The sequence below is a fragment of the Anser brachyrhynchus genome, assembly GCF_964034855.1.
Source record: "Anser brachyrhynchus genome assembly, chromosome: 18".
Lineage (NCBI taxonomy): Eukaryota > Metazoa > Chordata > Aves > Anseriformes > Anatidae > Anser > Anser brachyrhynchus.
The window spans coordinates 12127437-12144497 of NC_137711.1; the positions used below are offsets into that span (position 1 = coordinate 12127437).

Sequence of the window (17061 nt, forward strand, 5' to 3'; positions counted from 1 at the left end):
GGCCGGCACCGCGGCTCCGCGCCTGCCACGGCCCGAGGGCGGGGGGGGCGGGGGGGAACACGTGCGGGGCCGGGGCCGGGCCGGGGCCGGCTCCTCGCCGCCCCCGGCCCTTCCCAGCCCTCGCCGCCGCCGCGGGCTCAGTCCCGGCCGCAGCCCCCGGCCGCTGCCGCCCGCAGGTGCCGCCAGCCCCGCTGCCCCCCCCCCCCGCCGGCCCTGTCCCTGCTGCTGCCCTCGGTGCCCCCTCCGCAAGGTGCCGGGCCCTGCTGAGGGCCGGGGGAGCGGGGCCGGCTCCTGCTCGGAAGCACAGACTGGCCGAGGTGGGCAGGGACCCCTGGGTGCCTCTGGTCCCCCCCGACCCAGCAGGGACACCCCGAGCAGGGGCCCAGCACCACGTCCAGGCGGCTTTGGGACATCTCCGAGGAGCCCCCGGCACCTCTCTGGGTACCTGTGCAGGGCTCCGGCACCCGCCCAGCACAGAAGTGTTCCTGGTGGTCAGACGGAGCCTCCCGTGCTCCAGTTTGTGCCCAGTGCCTCTGCTCCTGGCCCTGAGCACCACTGGCAAGAGCCTGGCTCCGTCCTCTTTGAACTCTTCTTCAGCTGTTTAGAGGCAGGGATGGGATTCCCCTGAGCCTCCTCTTCCCCAGGCTGAGCAGTCCCAGCTCTCTCAGCCCCCCCTCGTAGCAGAGGTGCTCAGTCCCTTCAGCATCTCTGTAGCATTGGACTCACTCCAGTGTGTCCACATTCCTTTTGTACCGGGGGCCCAGAACTGGACCCAGTGCTCCAGGAGAACACCCCCGTTTACTCTGGGCTCCTGCCCTATGGGGTGCCCCAGCCCCTGCCCTGGAGCAGCCCCCGTCCAACTCAGTCCATGCCGGGGGCATCAGCAGTGCCTGGGGCCCCTGCCTTGCCGAGGGCAGCACGGCACCCAGGACCAGCTCAGCTCCAGCCACAGCTTGAGCAGCAGGGTTTTTGCAGCTCGCCCATCCCAGGACCCTCTGTGGGACCTGCAGCTGGTGCTGGACATGTGCAAGCCCTGAACAGGTAAATTGGACCATGGAGCATCTGCGGAAAGCATGGACCCGGGCGGAGCAGTGGGCCTTCCTCCTCTCTGAGTCTGCATCCCTCCAGCCCCAGCTTCACATCCTGTCCGCCTGCGCAGCTTGCTGTGGGACCCTGTGGGAGCAAATGCCCAGGACCTCTCTGCTCTTTATGGGGACAGCCGTCATCCCTACAACCTCAGTATTCAGGCCAGCGTTTCACCAGCAGCTGAGTTGTGCCTGGGGAGTGGTGTAGAAGGAGTGGGACAGTCCGGAGATTTCTCCAACCAGTATGGTGGATCCAGCCCCCCTTTGCTGCCAGGTGGGCTTTGCTGGTCCTCAATCGCGTGGGCCCAAGTGCGAATGGGGACACCAGGATCCTGCCCCTGCTCAGAGCAGTCCTCATGTCCAGAGCCGCGAGATTTGCTGGGGAGAAGACATGCTTCAGTGGGCGGTTTGTGGTTCACCCCTCGACACAGCGCTCGCTTAACTCCATTCCCCCCCAGTTTATTTATGGGCCTTCACCTCCGGCACGTCTTCTCCCTGACGGACGACGTTTGCACATGTCCTTCTTATCCAGAACATGGGGCTTTGCAGCCACTTTGCTATTTACTGTAATTTTTAGCTCAGACACAACCAGAACTCCCACCCTGTCTGGGCGTCTCAGTGCAAAAAACAAGACTAAACTATTTTGGGATGTTTTTCCCTTTTCCTCATACTTGGGTGCTTTCCCATGTGGCTAAGCCTTCAGAGCCTTGGGGAGGGTGAACCTGCTTCATGCACCCTCCCAGAGCTGCCCCCGGGCCCCCCCGTATGCGTTAACCCTCCTGTGACCATGGGCACTTCCCACACGAGGCGTCCTTGTGCTCCGCTGGGTTTTCTGAGCTCTGAAACGTATCCAGTGTCAGGAGATGAGCTGGGAGCGAGGCAGACAGGAACGACCCTCCCTCGCTCCATCCCTTTGCACTGTCCTCCTTGCCGGCTGCTCTGGTGACATCTCCCCAGAGCTCTGGGAAAACACAAGCTGCTCCCCCAAAGTAGGCTGGGGATGTGGATTTGACCCTGTTTGTCTGGCACTTATGAAAAAGAGCCTGGAAAATGCCCCTTAGCCTCTGGCGCTCCCGTTTTAGTCCTTGTTTTGCAGCACACGCCACCCCTTGCTGGGGAGAGGGCAGCACAGAGCCGGAGCAATGTGCAAACCTCCCTCTCCTGCCTCTGTCACAGCCAACGGTCTCTCCATTGAAGTTTACTTGAAGGTCTAATAAAATTTCTAAGCTGGAAAAATCTTTATGCGGAGGGCTCGCGTTGTTTAAAGGCAGAGGACCATAAAGATAAAGCCGTGCCTGTGCGCTGCTCCCCTCCCGCTACCAGGGCAAGGGGCCGCGGCACAGCCCTTCCCACCGCGGACGGAGGAAGAACTTGTTTTCCTAACGAGAAGTTTGAAGATTAAAAGGGGAAAAAATCAGCCATTTGGAATCCTCTACTGACGCTGCAAATACCCTCGTTAATAGATATGTCTCGTTTTGTTACCTCATTTTAATTAATCATTAAACAAAGACAGCTGCCAAATTTTGGCTCTGGCTCCCAGCCTACAACTGACTTGCAGCTCTTGAAAAATAGACTATTTATGGTGCCTGGGTTTAAAGCTTAAATTTCTTGTATAAACTTTACCCTTCCTAAGAATAGCGTGGGGAGTGCATTGCGGCTGCATCCGTGGTGCCCCGTGCCCCAGCCCCGTGGGGTCTGTGGCAAGGCTGGGGGAAGCAGGGTCCCTTCGGCTGCTGGTGACCAGTGCAGAGGGACAGCTGTGCCTGTGCCCCATGCCAGTCGTGCGCCGTCCGCATGTGGGCAGGTGCCATCGACGTGGGAGGTGGCCGAGTCACAGGGCCGGCCTTTGGGCAGAGCACCCTGATGTGGGAGAGCATCCCCGTGCCCTGGGGCTGGCCGGATGGCTGCGGGTCCCCTGCATGTATTTGTATCCCCGGGAAAGGGCAGAGCATGGGGTGAAGAAACTACCACTACTTGTGCTTAGGGCACGGCTGCTGCGTTCAGCCCAGCCGCTGCCCCCAGGACTGGTGTTCCCATCTCCCATTCTTGTATCCACCTGATACCGGGGACTTTGGATTTTGCACTGTGGTGGCAGAAGCTGCTAAAGCTGCCTGCACTGGGGACCCAGGGCTGCTGTGCCTTCCCTTGCATGGCAGCTTGGTGCTCCACAGGTACTGGCATGTCGTTTTTATTCCTTCCTACTGCTACTGTGAATATTTTCCTTGTTCGGTGTACCTCGGGGACAGGCTGGAGCCTGTACCTGCCATCCCCTCGGACCACAGGCAGGGAAGGAGCCTTCTCAGGGGCTGGTGCAGCTCAGCAGAAGGTGGGCACAGCAGCACAGGAACAGCTCCAGCAAGGACTTTTTCCTGGACTTGGTCCAATCCCCCTGTGCTGGGTGATGCTGGGGGGACTTCGGCTGAAGCAGAGGCTGTGGGCAGCACACGTGCCGGCACTCTTGCAGCGCACCTCGCTGCAGGGCTCGTGGCGCCTGCACACCCTCCACACGTGTAACCAGGAGTGCAAATGCTCCGGGATTTGATGCAAACCAATCCCTTCTGAACAGACGCCATCGACCTCCCTGCACTCACACACGGCTGAAATAAAGTCATGGAAACCTGGAGCAGCCCTGTCCGGTGCTGAGCCGCTCTGCACCGCGCTGGAAGCATCCTGCTGCTGCCTGAGCACCTCGCAGAAGCACCGGCAGCCCAGCAGCTCTCGGCAGGAGGCACCGCGTCTTCTCGCTCATGGGCAAGCCCATCCAAAGGGGTGGCTGCTGTCGTGCCCTTGGTAATAGTGCTTCGTGTGGTTTTTATTCAGCTGGGTCGAGTGCATTGGGACTATTCCATCCCCAGGAAGGTTTGGGTAGTCCCTACTCTGCGCTGCAGGCTCTGCTGTCTTCTGGGGGATGTGTCACGGTCTGCACGCCCTTTGTGGGACCTGCAGCCGCAGCGGGCTCCTGCACTGAGACGATCAATGTGTCTGGGTGCATGCGGCGTGCACCTGTGATGTGTGGGGCCACAACCAGGCTGGGCTCCCAGTGAGCCAGGCTGGCACCGGGGGTTTTTAACCCTCCCAGCACCTACGGAGCAACTGTGATGCAAGGACTGGGAGAGAAAAGTTTCTGCACAGTTGCTGGCCACATCCTGGCGGCTCCATTCGGCAGCCGGTGCTGGATCCGCACCGACTCTCGCTGAGCAGCCCCAAGAGGGACTGGGGCCAGGCTGCAGGCGGGATGAGCTCCTCCAGCTGCGGCCGGCAACCCACAGCTCATATTTCACCCTGCTCGCATCTCTCCCCGCTCGGTGACACCAAACGCGTGTCACACGTGCTGGAGGCACGGGCTCGCCGCCCCCCTCCTGCCCACGCATCCTGGGCCTCTGATCCTCCATCCTCTCCATCCTCCGTCTCCCCGCTGAAATGGCTAAAATAAACTGATCGCGCCACCCGCGTGGTGCTGGGAGGCCGAGGCTGGGTGGGGAACCAGCGTGGCCGTGCTGTGCCAGACGCCCCAGGTCGCAGCTCTCCCGCTGAAAGCCGTCTGTGAGGTGGATCCGTAGCCCTCTGGAGCTGCCTCTCCCCCCTTTTCCTGGCCTAGCCTCCAGTCCTGGGCTGGGGTTCTGGCTCCGTTTCCTGCCCCACCTGGGGTCTTTTTGCAAAACTGCTGGGGAGACTTTCTAGTGTGAAGACCTTCCAGCGAGGGCCCAAGAACTGCTGTAGCAATGCTGTTGTGGACAGCAGAAGGCTTGGAATAAAGCTCTGAGAAGGACAGATTGTTCCACTGCCTGGTGTGGATTGTTAACTCTGAACCCTAATGATAACAGCTTAAATCACAAGGCAGTTACTATATAGCAAATTAGTACAGGAACACTTTCCTCTCCACCTCAGCAATGTCTCTGTTTCCCTATGCTTCCAAGTCTAAAAACCTCCTGCTCCTAACAGACACTTTCTAGAGCCTAGTTCTGCCTTGTCCAAGCTTGGGGAGGAGCCTCCTCCTGGAGAGGAACCCTCGTCCACCTGGGCAGGAGCAACCCCAGGCACCAGGACATGCTGGGGGCACCCCGCTGGAAAGCAGCTCGGCAGGAAAGGACCTGGGAGTCCTGGTGGGCACCAAGCTGAACGTGAGTCAGCAATGTGCTCTTGCAGCTTGGAAGGCTAAGGGTATTCTTGGCTGCATTAGGCAAAGTATTGCCAGCAGGTGAAGGGAGGCAATCCTTCTCTACTCAGCATTGGTGAGGCCACACCTGGAGCACTGGGTCCACTTCTGGGCCCCCCGGTACAAAAGGGACGTGGACACACTGGAGTGAGTCCAATGCTGCAGAGATGCTGAAGGGACTGAGCACCTCTGCTACGAGGGGGGGCTGAGAGAGCTGGGACTGCTCAGCCTGGGGAAGAGGAGGCTCGGGGGGATCCCATCCCTGCCTCTAAACAGCTGAAGAAGAGTTCAAAGAGGACGGAGCCAGGCTCTTGCCAGTGGTGCTCAGGGCCAGGAGCAGAGGCACTGGGCACAAACTGGAGCACGGGAGGCTCCGTCTGACCACCAGGAACACTTCTGTGCTGGGCGGGTGCCGGAGCCCTGCACAGGTACCCAGAGAGGTGCCGGGGGCTCCTCGGAGATGTCCCAAAGCCGCCTGGATGTGGTGCTGGGCCCCTGCTCGGGGTGTCCCTGCTGGGTCAGGGGGGGACCAGAGGCACCCAGGGGTCCCTGCCCACCTCGGCCAGTCTGTGGTTCAGCAATTCTGTGAAACAGACTGTGGGACCTCTCCTGGGCAGACTGTCTGGACGTGATATGAAAGCGACTTCCACAGGGCCCATCATGCCCCTTAGTCTGTTTTGGGTCTCTGCCTTAAGTCTCTCCTAGATGAAGAGCTGCTTTGCCAAAGAGCAGAAGGGCTGCGCTTACACAGTGCTGTGTAAATGAGCCCGGTGGGAGACAAGGATTTATGGGAGATGAGGATCTGTGGGAGACGATGACTTGTGGGAGAGCAGGGGAAGGGCTGAGGAGATCTCACTGCAGTGTACGTCTGCCCGCCAGCAGCTTTTGCACACACCAAAAAGTTTAGCAAAGTTTGTTAGTATGAACAGCAGGTTCGCAGGCGGGTGAGTTTATGGTGAGCCAGATATAAATAAATAGAAGAAAAAGGATTTTCCCTGCACAGGGGAGCAGAGTCCTGCCTGCCCTGCAAAGGCTGCCCGTGCGCTTGGGTGCGGGCCAGAAGAGGGGCTCTTGGCTCCCAGGCAGCAGGCACCCATGGGGGGGTTCTTCACGGGAGTGACCTGCTGGTACCGAAAAAAACAAGTGGTGTTTTTTAAAAGGGTAAAATTTTGGGTGGGCAAACTGCAGGCACGGCCACCCCCAGCAGTGGTGGCACATGCGGGTGCGCGTCTTTCTGCTCTGCACCTTGTAGGAGAGAGCCGCAGGGAGAGGGTGCGTGGGGCAGACGCAGAAGAAGCACCGGGTGCGTGGGCAGGGAGCCTGAGAGGGCTTTGGGGCTTGGGGTTAACAGGGAAACAAGAGGCAGCCCGAGCAGAGAACCTGCCTCTTGGGCTGCTCCTGCCTTCAGAAGCCACCATTTAGTGCCGGTACAGAGGACGGCACTGGGAAGGGGCTCTCTGCGTCCAGCTTCCAGCTGACAGTGGTGGTCTGCGAGCCTCCTCGGGCTGAGATCAAAGCGCAAGCTCAGGTAGGGGATCGATGCTGTACTGGTGCGGCTGCCCTGGCTCAGCTGTGGAGGATGGCCTGGGTTAGCCTGAGCCCAGAAAAGGGGCTTTATGGGTGGGAAAGCGATGTTATCAGGACTTTGAGATGTAGATGAATTCAGAGGTCATTCAGCAGCAACTTGTTCTTCACTCCAGGATCAAGCCTGGAGAAATCAAGTCCGCTTGGACCCGCTAATGCAGTGAACGTGATATAGAGCAGCTCCATTGCTGAGGTGAGGCTGTGTCCCGGGGGTACAGGGGAGCAGAGTCTGCAGGCAGCCCCTTCCCCTTCCCAGCCAGGGTTGCTCCCCAGAACTGCCTTTGGCACCCCTTGACCACAGCCTGGTGAGGGTCTGTAGGGTGTGGGGCTGCAGAGGTTGTATGGGCACACGCCTTGTTCCCCTGGATGTACCCCAAAACAAATAGAGAGGGACCAACCCTGGGGTGTTCAGTGCACTGGACCCTGTTGGGGAGCCCTTGGGATGCTGTCCGGCCCCTACCGCTGTTTGCAGCTGGTGTGCCACACCAGCTCGGTTATCAGTGTTCGGACAACGCTCTTTGAAATACGATTTAATATTTGGGTGGTTCCGTGTGGAGCCAGGAGGTAGAGGTGGAGGTGGCAGTGGTGATGATGGTGGCGGTGGCGATGACATTGGCAATAGAGGTGGAGGTGGCAGTGGTGATGATGGTGGCAGTACAGATAGAGGTGGTGGTGGTGGTAGAGGTGTTGTTGTTGGTGGCTATGACAGTGGTGGTGAACGTAGCGGTGGAGGTAGAGGTGGTGATGATGGTGGCGGTAGAGGTGGTGGTGGTGAAGGTAGAGATGGCGGTGGCAGTGGTGATGATGGTGGCAGTAGAGGTAGAGAGGTGGAGGTGGTAGTGGCTATGACGGTGGTGGTGAAGGTGGCGGTGGAGGTAGAGGTGGTGATGATGGTGGCGGTAGCGATGATGGTGGTGGTGGCAGTGGTGACGATGGTGGCAGCAGTGATGACGGTAGCAGTGGAAACGACGGTGGTGATAGAGGTAGAGGTGGCAGTGGCAGTGACGGTGGCGGTGGAGGTAGAGGTGGCAGTGGCGATGACGGTGGCAGTGCCGGTGGCAGTGGAGGTAGCGATGGCAGCGGCGGTGGAGGTGGCGGTGCAGGTGGCGGCGGCAGCGGCGCTGACGGTGGTGGCGGCGGTGGCAGTGGCGGTGCCGGTGGCGGCGGAGGCAGCGCGGTGCCCGCCCGCGCCCCGCGGGGAGGCCGCCGCCACCCGGCCCTGCGGGGCGGCTCCGCCCCTTCCTTAACTCTTGCGGGGGCCGGGCCCGGGCCGGCGCCGGGGGCACGGCGGGGGGCCGCGGGCCGGGCCCGGGGCGGGGGGCGCGGGGGGGGGGCTCCGGGCCGGCCTCCGAGCCGCGGCCGCCCCCGCGGGGCGAGGAGCGGCCCCCGCGGCCCCCCTCCGGCCCCGGGCCCTCCCCGGCCCCCGGCCTCTCCCCCCCCCCCCCCCCGGGCCGGGCAAGGTGAGCGCCCCCCCGGCAGCCGCGGCCGCCCCGGCCTCCCAGCCTCTGCACCGCGGGCTGCAAGAAGTTAATTTATTTTTGGAGAAGCAGCCCTCCGAGTTTGTCTAATTCCATCCGCACCAGCTCCTTTCACTCTATTTTAAACCCGTTCTTACTGTGCTGCACGTTTATAAAAACAACCCCTGCTCCCTGATAAAAGCAGCCCCAACCCGCGGAGAAAGCAAGGAGTCACAAAAGCAGCATCTCCTCCGGGACACTCTAGCTCAGCCGAAAAGTCCGCAGGTAATTTGCGTTTCCTACTTAACGTCTTTCTGTTCTCCCGGCTGCTTTCTCACACGCGTGTGTAGCTCCGGCGACACGCGGCACCGCCGTCCTGCGGGGCGAGGGAGCGCCGGCAGGCGTTGCCGCTGCTTCTCTTGGGCTACTGCTGGGGCCTCGGTGGCCACTTGCGCCTGGCAAGTCTTGGACTACGCGCAGCCCTGCGTGGGTCGTGGAGCAGGTTAGGACCGGGCACAAGGTGCATGTCAGAGGTCAGGAGCTAGCCGTCCGTAAGGACAGGCAGGGCAAGGCAAGGAGGAGAGGACGGAGCCGTGCAAGGGCAGGGCGATGGTGAGGGGCCGTCTGAGCTCTGCCCCAGGAGCCTTGCTCCTCTGCGGCCGTTCGGAGGCTGCCGAAGGTTTCGCCAGCCCCGCTGCCCTGCCTGCAGAGCGCGACCCTCCCGGCTTTTGTTGCTCGTGCTCCTGCTTTGGCAGGGGCACCGGGAGCTGGGGAGGGTCACGCTGGCTGCGCCGGCCGCTTAGCCGCTTAATGCGATTTCTCCGTGACTCACCGATGCAACCCCCAAAAACTGTTTAGAAAAGCTCCCGGCATCACTCACGCTCCAAAATCCAGGGCATTTATGGACCGCTTTGTTTCATTTAAACGAACGTATTGCAAAATGCTACCCGACGTAAACGACTGATCTCATTTGTAGAGCTCTAAAGCGCTCACGGGAGGTTGGGTTGGCCTCTTGCAGGGCTTTCTGCTTTTTCAGGGTTAATGCTTTTGCAAACGCTGCCTTGGCAGCTGCGAAATGGTTACACATCCCGCGGCTGGGCTGCATGGAGAGGGATGGGGCGGCAGCGCTGCCAGCCCCAGAGCAACTGCCCAGGCCCTCTCCTTCCTGCGGCACCGCCAGTGGTCCCCTCCGCCCGTGGTCCCCTCTGGCATCAGGGTGGCCCTCGGGGCACCTGCGGGATTTGGGGAAGAGGGCTGAGGGCTGGGGTTTTAGCGCTGGGTGGTGCAGCTGCTGCTTTGCTAAAATCCGTCTGGGTCCTGGTCGACTTCTCCCTGTTGCCTATTGGTAAAGCACACATCAGTTCAGCTCTGAGTAAACAACAACTAAATATGCAGAATGGCAGAAAATGATAGGATTTTTCTTTCTTTTTCTTTTTTTTTTTTTTTTTTAGAATGGTATAACCTGATCTCTCCTGCAAATGACACTTGTCATATGGCCTGAGGGATGGCAAAAGTCAGTGACCCCTCATCCCCTCTCTGGTGCTGCTCTGCCCCTGTGTTTTGGTGGTCCAGCGTGCAGGGGAGGGGAGATGTGTTGTTGTGAGGAGTATCAAGCTAAAAATAGTTCCCCCTTTCTGCTCCATCTGAATGGGCAGCCACATATGACTGTACATGGATTTGTCTGATAGTCCCGTTTCAGTGTAAGAGACAAAATATCTTAGTTATGGCTTTGTTCTTCAGCTAACAATGGGTAGCTAAAAATATCCAACTTTGTTCCACTCAATAAAGTTCTCTCAAGGGGAGACACTAACGTTACATTTTTGCCAGATCCGTTCAAAACGCAGCCAAAGAAAATGCGCATTTTTGCCAACAACTTTTCATAAAACTTGTAACGAGCAGAAAACTCCATACCGCGCCGTGAGCGAGGCTGTGCTGTCTGCTGCGTGCAGCATCCCGGGGCTGCCGGCTGCCCCGCTCCCCGGGGGCGTTTGAGGAGGGCAAAGCCTGGCTGAGACACAGCCGCCACCGCCTCCTCTTCCTCCTCTGCTTCCTCCTCCTCCTCCTCCACGCGTGCTCGTGCTGCACCGCAGTCTGTGGGCGCGCTGGGACTCAGCGGCACGGGGCGATGCGCTGCTGCCTGCTGGTGCCTGGCGGGGGAGAGTGCCCCAGCCCTGCCAGTGGCAGCTGCTTGGTGGTCGCTGTGGTCTTGCTCCAATTCCCTTATTTCCCGTTTTATGGCAGCCGGGGCTAGAGGCCAGCCCAGCCGGCCCCGTCCTGCTGTGCAGGCGCTGTGCGCGCGTTAAAAGCCTGGCACGGCTGCTGCAACGCACTCGCAGCCTGACAGCCAAGAGGAAGCCAGCAGGGACCTCACTGGGCTGGCACGGCCCCACGGAGATGGGAAGGAGATGGGAAGGAGATGGAAAGGAGATGGGCCCTCCCATGCTCACCCCCGTCTCCAAATTAAATGACTGCTTCCCCATGGCTGTCACCCCGGTTCCCTGATCCGCCTGCAGTGCTGCGCGGGCAGCAACTGCACGCAGAAATTGTGGGGAAAAGAGGAAGCCAGACCCATCCTTTACATCTGTGGGTCCAGCTTGTTCCTTGGGTTACAGAGCGAACCCTCTCCCACGTTCCCTTGCCTTTCAGCCGTGGGCAGAGCAGATCTGGGTGACCCCAGCTGAGGACGCCCCTCTTTCCACATTGAAGCTGGTTTGGACGAGGAAGCAGCCTCACCGTTTGCTACAGGTACTTTGATTTCTGACTTGCAAGTGCTCAGGCTCAGCTGGAGCTCATTTTGGTTTGGATTGGCAAGGTGCCCACCAGGTGTTTGCTGGGTGGGACCCAGTCTTAGTTTTGCTTTGCCCAGCAACGGGAAAAGAAGTTGGGTTTCTTCTGTCTTCTACTGTACTGCAAGTTTGCATTCTGCAAATCATTCTTGAACTCTTCTCTGAACCAGCATTTTCCCTTTTCCAGCATCCCCCCTGTTCTGTAGGCACAGCGACTGCTAAAGATTACCTTAATTCTGGACCTCTCTGTGCTGCATTTGCTCTCCAAGCCACGGTGCCACACCCAGAGCTCCCACTCAACTGTTTTTTACTCTGCCCCTCCCTACGACCATGTCACATGGATGCTTCTCTTTGGGCACCCTCTGTTTTGTAAATGCCGTGTTAGGCCCTGCTGGCATTTAGGCTCCTGTGGCTGGGACATTTCAGAGCAGGGAAGGTTGATGGGTTATGACAGTAGCAGTCCCCTGTGCCAAGAAGGTAGAGGAGCCCTCGATGCCCAGGTGGGGTAAAGGCAGGAATAGCTTTGGGAAAGGATCACCACAGAGATCACCTTGGTGAGGGTGGGCTGACGTCGGCCAAAGGAGAGCTGGTGGGGTTGGTTGGATGCCAGTGAGCAGCTGAGGTTATTGCTCGAGGAGGGATGCAGCCAGGGAAATGGGCCAGGGGATGCTGCGTGGCCCTTCCATGTGCCGTGGCCAAAGCAAAGCCTCCCTCTGCCTGGCGGTTACCCTGTTCCTTCACCACTGTGGGCATGGAGGACCTGTCCTCCTGCCCCAAAGGCTCCAAAGGTGGGCTGCGTACCCCGGGTGGACAAGCGCGTCCTTTGGGAAGAAGCCGCTGCCTGAAGTGATTCATGCAGTGTTTGCGGCTGCAGTATTCCCGGAATGTACCTGCTTTATTTCTTGGCCTTCTCGCTTGTTGTTGGAGAGGAGCTGAGTTAACGTTCTGGGTATGGATGGTGAAGGGATCCAGCCTCTGCACTTGGTGAATACAGCAGCTGCGTGTCAGGCCATGGTGGAGGTGCTCGGAGGGTTGCGAGCCGGTCGGGAGGCCCTGCGAGATGCCCAGGCGTGGGCACTGCCTGCCAGGCCACGTCCGAGGGCCCTGTGTCAGCACGGGCGGCCCGGCGGCCTCAGCAGAGCGCTCAGGCTGGCAGGGAGGACTTCGTGCCTGGCCTGGAGACATCGCACGTGGGGCCAGCTCAAGGCTCCCTGCTCCTGTAGGCCGGTCAGCACAGCTGTGCTGGAGGAGGGTTCAGGGGCACAGCAGAGAGCCTCGCCTCAGTGGGAGTGGAGGTAGGAGGCACCAGTGCCACACTCTTCTGCCTGCCCGTCCCCTGCTCCTCCACGCTGCCGGCTGGTGTCCTCCATCCCCAGCTGCGCATCCCACAAGAGCAGTCAGCCCCTGCGCTTCTCTGGCTCCTAGAGGGTAGATACTGCACAGGCAGCGTGCATTTTGAGATGTCAGTGGTCACTTTGAAAGTCCCCCAAAGCCCATTTCTTCTGCCAGCTTCCTTCCCATGGTCTCCTCAAGGATTCGTGCCCATCCTTGGGACTGGGAGCCCTCAGGTGCCTTGGACACAGAGAGTGTCTCCAGTCCTGTGTCCCTGGGTGGAGCGGGGAGCAGGGAGATGAGCACCTCAGGTCGTGGTGTCCAGCTCCTTCATGGGCATGTTGCTGTTCTGGAGACTTGCAATAGCACTGTTGTGGTGGGTTACAGGAGGGACATTTCTGGAAGGGGGCAGGAGGCAAATTCATAATTTCTTTGTCTGAGGTGGTCCGGGGTGATTTCCTTGCTGAGTCTGCAGAGCCCGAGCTGTAGAAGCACCTCCCTTTTGAGACTGACCAAACGGCACAAGCCTCAAAGGTGATGTAGGCACTGATATTCAGGAGTGTGATCCTAAATGCTCCTCCCAGGTTGTGGTGGCTCCGGGTGCCTGCTGCCAGCCTGGCAGTCTGGAGGCAGAGCCGTTGCTGCCTCTGGTGGCCCGTCTGGCTGCAGGTGGCCATGGCCTCAACCTGTCCCAGCCACTTCCCAGAGGGGTGGCTTCGTCTGCCACTGACCTTTATGCAGGGACATTGAGCAGCCAGGAGGTGAGGTTTAGTGGGGGAGGCAGGGAGAGGGAACTTCCATACTTGTCCTTCCTTCTAAGCCGACACAGAGCTGGTTTTCAGCCCCAGAGACAACAGTGCAAGCAACGCAGGGGAGGCGAGCAGAGAGGCCATGGCCAAGCCCAAGCACTGACACGTGAATGGGGGAACAGCCTGGCAGTGCAGCCCCTGCCTGCACTGCACCTGCCTGTTACCAGCTGCCAGGAGATGGGGGCTTCTGGCTCGCAGGGGAAGCTGTGGACACAGGAGAGGTACATCAGAGGACAGTGCTTTGGGACCTTATGTCTCTTGATGCCTGCATGGCCCTAAAGTGAGATCTCATGACCTGGGGTTTATGCATGTGACCTAACCATGAACTGCTGTGGTTATCTCCTGTCCCACCAGCTGATGCTGCTCATTAGGTGCTAATGATTTAGGTAGAGCTACGAGGTAATTTCTGAGAGCCTGTGCAGGGGTCATGCTGTCTGGGGGTTCCCAGCTCTGCTGTATGTGTAGTGCACATGGCTTCCTGGTCAGCACACTCCTCAGCTTGGGTTCGCAGGGCACCTGAGAATCCTGCTGTCAGGACTGTCCCCTCCACACGCTGCTGCTTGGCATGTGGTCCTGATGCCAAAACACCCAGTGCAGCGACCTTCGTGATCTTCTGGCCACCGCACCTGGGACCTGCCTGTGTCCATCGTGCCGTGTGTCCTAGGCACACCGCAGCCACCAGCTCGGCGCTGCTGGCATTGCCCTGGAGAAGGCACCAGGGTAGGGGATGTAGGTCTGCCTTAACTGCATTTTCTGACTCATGTTGATTTATGACCCAACCTCAAGCCAAAAATACACCCAGCTTACACGGGCACTGCTGGAGCAGACGCAGAGGGCTTATCAGCTGTCCCCAGGGACTTCCTGACTCCTGACCTCATCGTGAGGGTGCGAGAGCCGCGAGCACCCCGCAGGCCGTGCCCTCCCGCCAGGCGTCCCTCGGGGTGCAGGGCAGCTCCTGGGCTGGCAGCGGGGCCGTGCACCCGGGGCGCGCTCTGTGGTGTGGCTGAAGTTCCCCCCGCAGACAGAGCTCTGCCTAGCAAAGCGTGGGCAAGCCCCTGGACGGCTTGTTTTTGCGCAGATGCTTGTCCATCTACTGGCACACTGTGCGGCTTTGTTCGTGATGTCTGCCAGAGGGGCATCCCTGGTGGGTCTGCAGATGTACAGTGAAGGACAGGTAGATGCCTGTGCAGAGTGGAGAAGGAGTTAAATGAAGAAGAATAAAATCCAGGCCAAAACGGGCAAGTTTTCCCATCCAACCCTCATGTTGACCAGCCTGGGACTCCCCAATACCTGCCAGCTCCTGCTCTCCTCTGGATCTGCCTAACATGGCCTCTACCAGGCAGCAGGAGACCTTGGGGCTGCCCAGAGCTCCACTTCTGTGCCAGCTCTGCACTGACCCCTTTTGGACTCCCTGTGGTGTGTCCAGCACTGAACATGCACCCAGGGAGGTTTCTCATCATCTGAAGTGCTCAGGGCCTCTGCTCTGGAGGGAAAGGGGACCTTGTATTGGCACTCTGCATCTCTGTGAGCATCGCCCACCCGACAGGCAGGCTCTGACCTCTGATGAAGAAGCCTGTCCATGTCTTCTGACATGTTAGCAGCATGAATGGTTTTCGGTCTGCTTGGTATTCCCCATTCCCTGTAAATATCTGGGCACTTCATGCACCTGCAAGCTCACCATCCACATGCCTAAGTCAAGCTGCTGCCACAATGTGTTGTGCCCCTTGTCCTATCAGAGCTTATGCAAAGCCATGGCTGCTCTCGGTTGGCATCAGCGGGGACTCAGGAGTGCCCTGTGTGCACAGGGTTGCTTGGAGGGGAGCTGGCATGGGCCTGCCGGGGAGATGGGGATGCAGGACCTGCAGAAACCTGCTCTGGGTCACTTCTCCCCCATTCCCAGCAATGCGCCCACAGCCTCAGCCACGTTGCCCAGGGGGCTGTCCCGCAGCAGAGCTGTCCCTGTGCCCTCAGAGCTGCCACCACAGCACAGCCGCTCACACCTTGGTTCTGCATGTCCCTAGACCTGTCCCCAGTGAGTGCCCAGGACATGCTCCTTTCCTTATGCTCACCACTCCCATTAACTGCAGAGCCAGTTTTACCCTTCCTGTTATATTTCAGGTCTCCCAAGGCCAATCCATCCCATGTGGTGTTGTAGCCAGTGGTGGGGAGGAAAGCACAGTGGCTGTGGACTGTTGAGGATGACAGTCTGGTACAGCCTTATTAGAGGGGCATCTCTGCTCTTAGGATGAGGTTCTGAGCAATGGGTTGACACCATACCCACAGCACGTTACAGTGTGTTACTCCCAAACTGATTGAGTTTTGCAGCTTTTCTGTATTTCTAGAAGCACAACTGCTGCTGAGGAAGGGCAAAGTATTGGGAAACTGGACTGAGCATCTCACTGTAGGAGCCGGTTTTAAGGCATTCCTATAGGGGCTTGCTGAAATGCAGAGGGACCTGGGGATGAAAGAGCTGAAGAGAGCACATGGACCCAATTGGGTGCAGATCCAGACCCCGCGTGTCTGTGCGTGTTGTTCCCTATCTGCACTGCAGGCTAAGGCAATAAATCAAAGTGGATCACTAGGAAAAGGGCTGTCAGGGCAGGTCATTTCTCAGGGCTTTGACATCGGCCAGCCAGCTGCTGGACGGGGCATATGGAGTTTGTTTAACCACCAGTGGCAGCACGTATTGCCTTGGGTCCAACAGCTCACTTTGCAGTGCAAGTAACAATAACATGCGTGTGCAGTTGACAGAGCGTTGCAATGCCATGTGGGATTTGCTCTCAGCTCAGGAAATGTTCTTGGGAAAGTCTTTTCCCTCCCAGTGCTAGCAGAGGAGGCTCGACTCCTTTCTGAAGTGGGATGATGAATAATAACTCCCCAGAGATGTGGCAAATGCTGTGAAACAGCCTTGCAGAGCTGTGAGCCCCAGCTCAAAGGGCCCTGCTGCGTTCTGTCCCTGGAAAACTTGGAGCATCTCATTTCTGCTCTGCGAACAGCACGTAGGCATCTCCACCAGCGGCTGTCATCACCGCCCGAGGAGCCGTCCCGGCATGCCGCATGGAGTCCCCGGGTTCGTCGCTGACAAACGGCTCCCTCCCCGGAGGCTGCCTCATTGCCTGGTGTTTGTGTGGCTGGTGCAGAAGGGCAGGAGCGGTTGCAAATGGCTCATCGAATGCTGAGCTGCTAAGTGGGTTCTAATAACAGAAATGGCCCTTTAAGTGGTGGTTGAGCTCAATAAATCCTTCGTGCAGTTGCTTGCTCGTCCCCACGCCTCTCCCTGTTTCACCAGAACTTTTCCATAAGGTGGCTCCAGGCCTGTGTCCCACCACGCTCCCTCGTCCAGGCCTGCGGAGCAGCCCGGGGTCCTGGGGAGGTGAGTGTCCTCACCCTGCTCTGCTGCTTTCCTGCAGCAAAATGGTTTCCTACTCTCTTTAGCAGTGCAGTCAAACCAGACGTGCAGGAGGTGCACACCTGCTTTGCCAGTGCCTCAGCATGGCAGGGATGGTCTCACATCCGTGTGGCACCTGGTGCCACCACGGTCCTGCCAGGCTCCGAGAGGTCGGACAGCGCTGCTGAGCAGGGCCCTCCACGTTGTCCCAGAGCTCTGTCCTGCCATGCTTAATCTTCAGCGATGTGTGACCATGAAAGTCAGACACGTGGCCTTTCAGAAGGGTTTCTAAACACACTCCTTAGTTGAAGTTGAACAAGGATCCTAAAATTACATATCTCTACCAGCAGGGCCGGCCTTGGTTTCCTCCTGGGGAAACTCTGCTACTCCATACCCAGCTCCAGGGCTGCAGAGCTTCAGGGAACTGCAGAGGCAGAGAGCGAAGACGCAGCAGTGGCCCACGG

The 17061-nt window shown here is 59.0% G+C and overlaps 2 protein-coding genes across 7 annotated transcripts in view; both read left to right on the forward strand.

Annotated features, from left to right (window-relative positions):
* Nucleotides 1-221: 221 nt before the first annotated feature.
* On the forward strand, nt 222-8072 carry LOC308180124 (uncharacterized protein; the record flags this gene model as incomplete). Its single annotated transcript, XM_080561287.1, has 2 exons — nt 222-7581; nt 7707-8072. Exons 1-2 carry the CDS (start codon nt 7414-7416, stop codon nt 8070-8072), a joined length of 534 nt encoding a protein of 177 aa, XP_080417413.1. The 5' UTR covers nt 222-7413.
* A 210-nt stretch (nt 8073-8282) lies between these two features.
* The window catches only part of MYOCD (myocardin), a 252134-nt gene continuing 243355 nt past the window's right edge, over nt 8283-17061 (forward strand). For 3 of the 6 annotated variants that reach the window (XM_080560533.1, XM_080560540.1, XM_080560549.1), the window contains exons 1-2: nt 8285-8567; nt 10929-11027. The gene's annotated coding sequence lies outside the window, so the exon portion shown is untranslated. Of the gene's footprint in view, nt 8568-10928; nt 11028-17061 lie in introns of all 6 variants that reach the window. The other 3 variants (XM_080560541.1, XM_080560544.1, XM_080560543.1) reach the window with 3 other exon arrangements.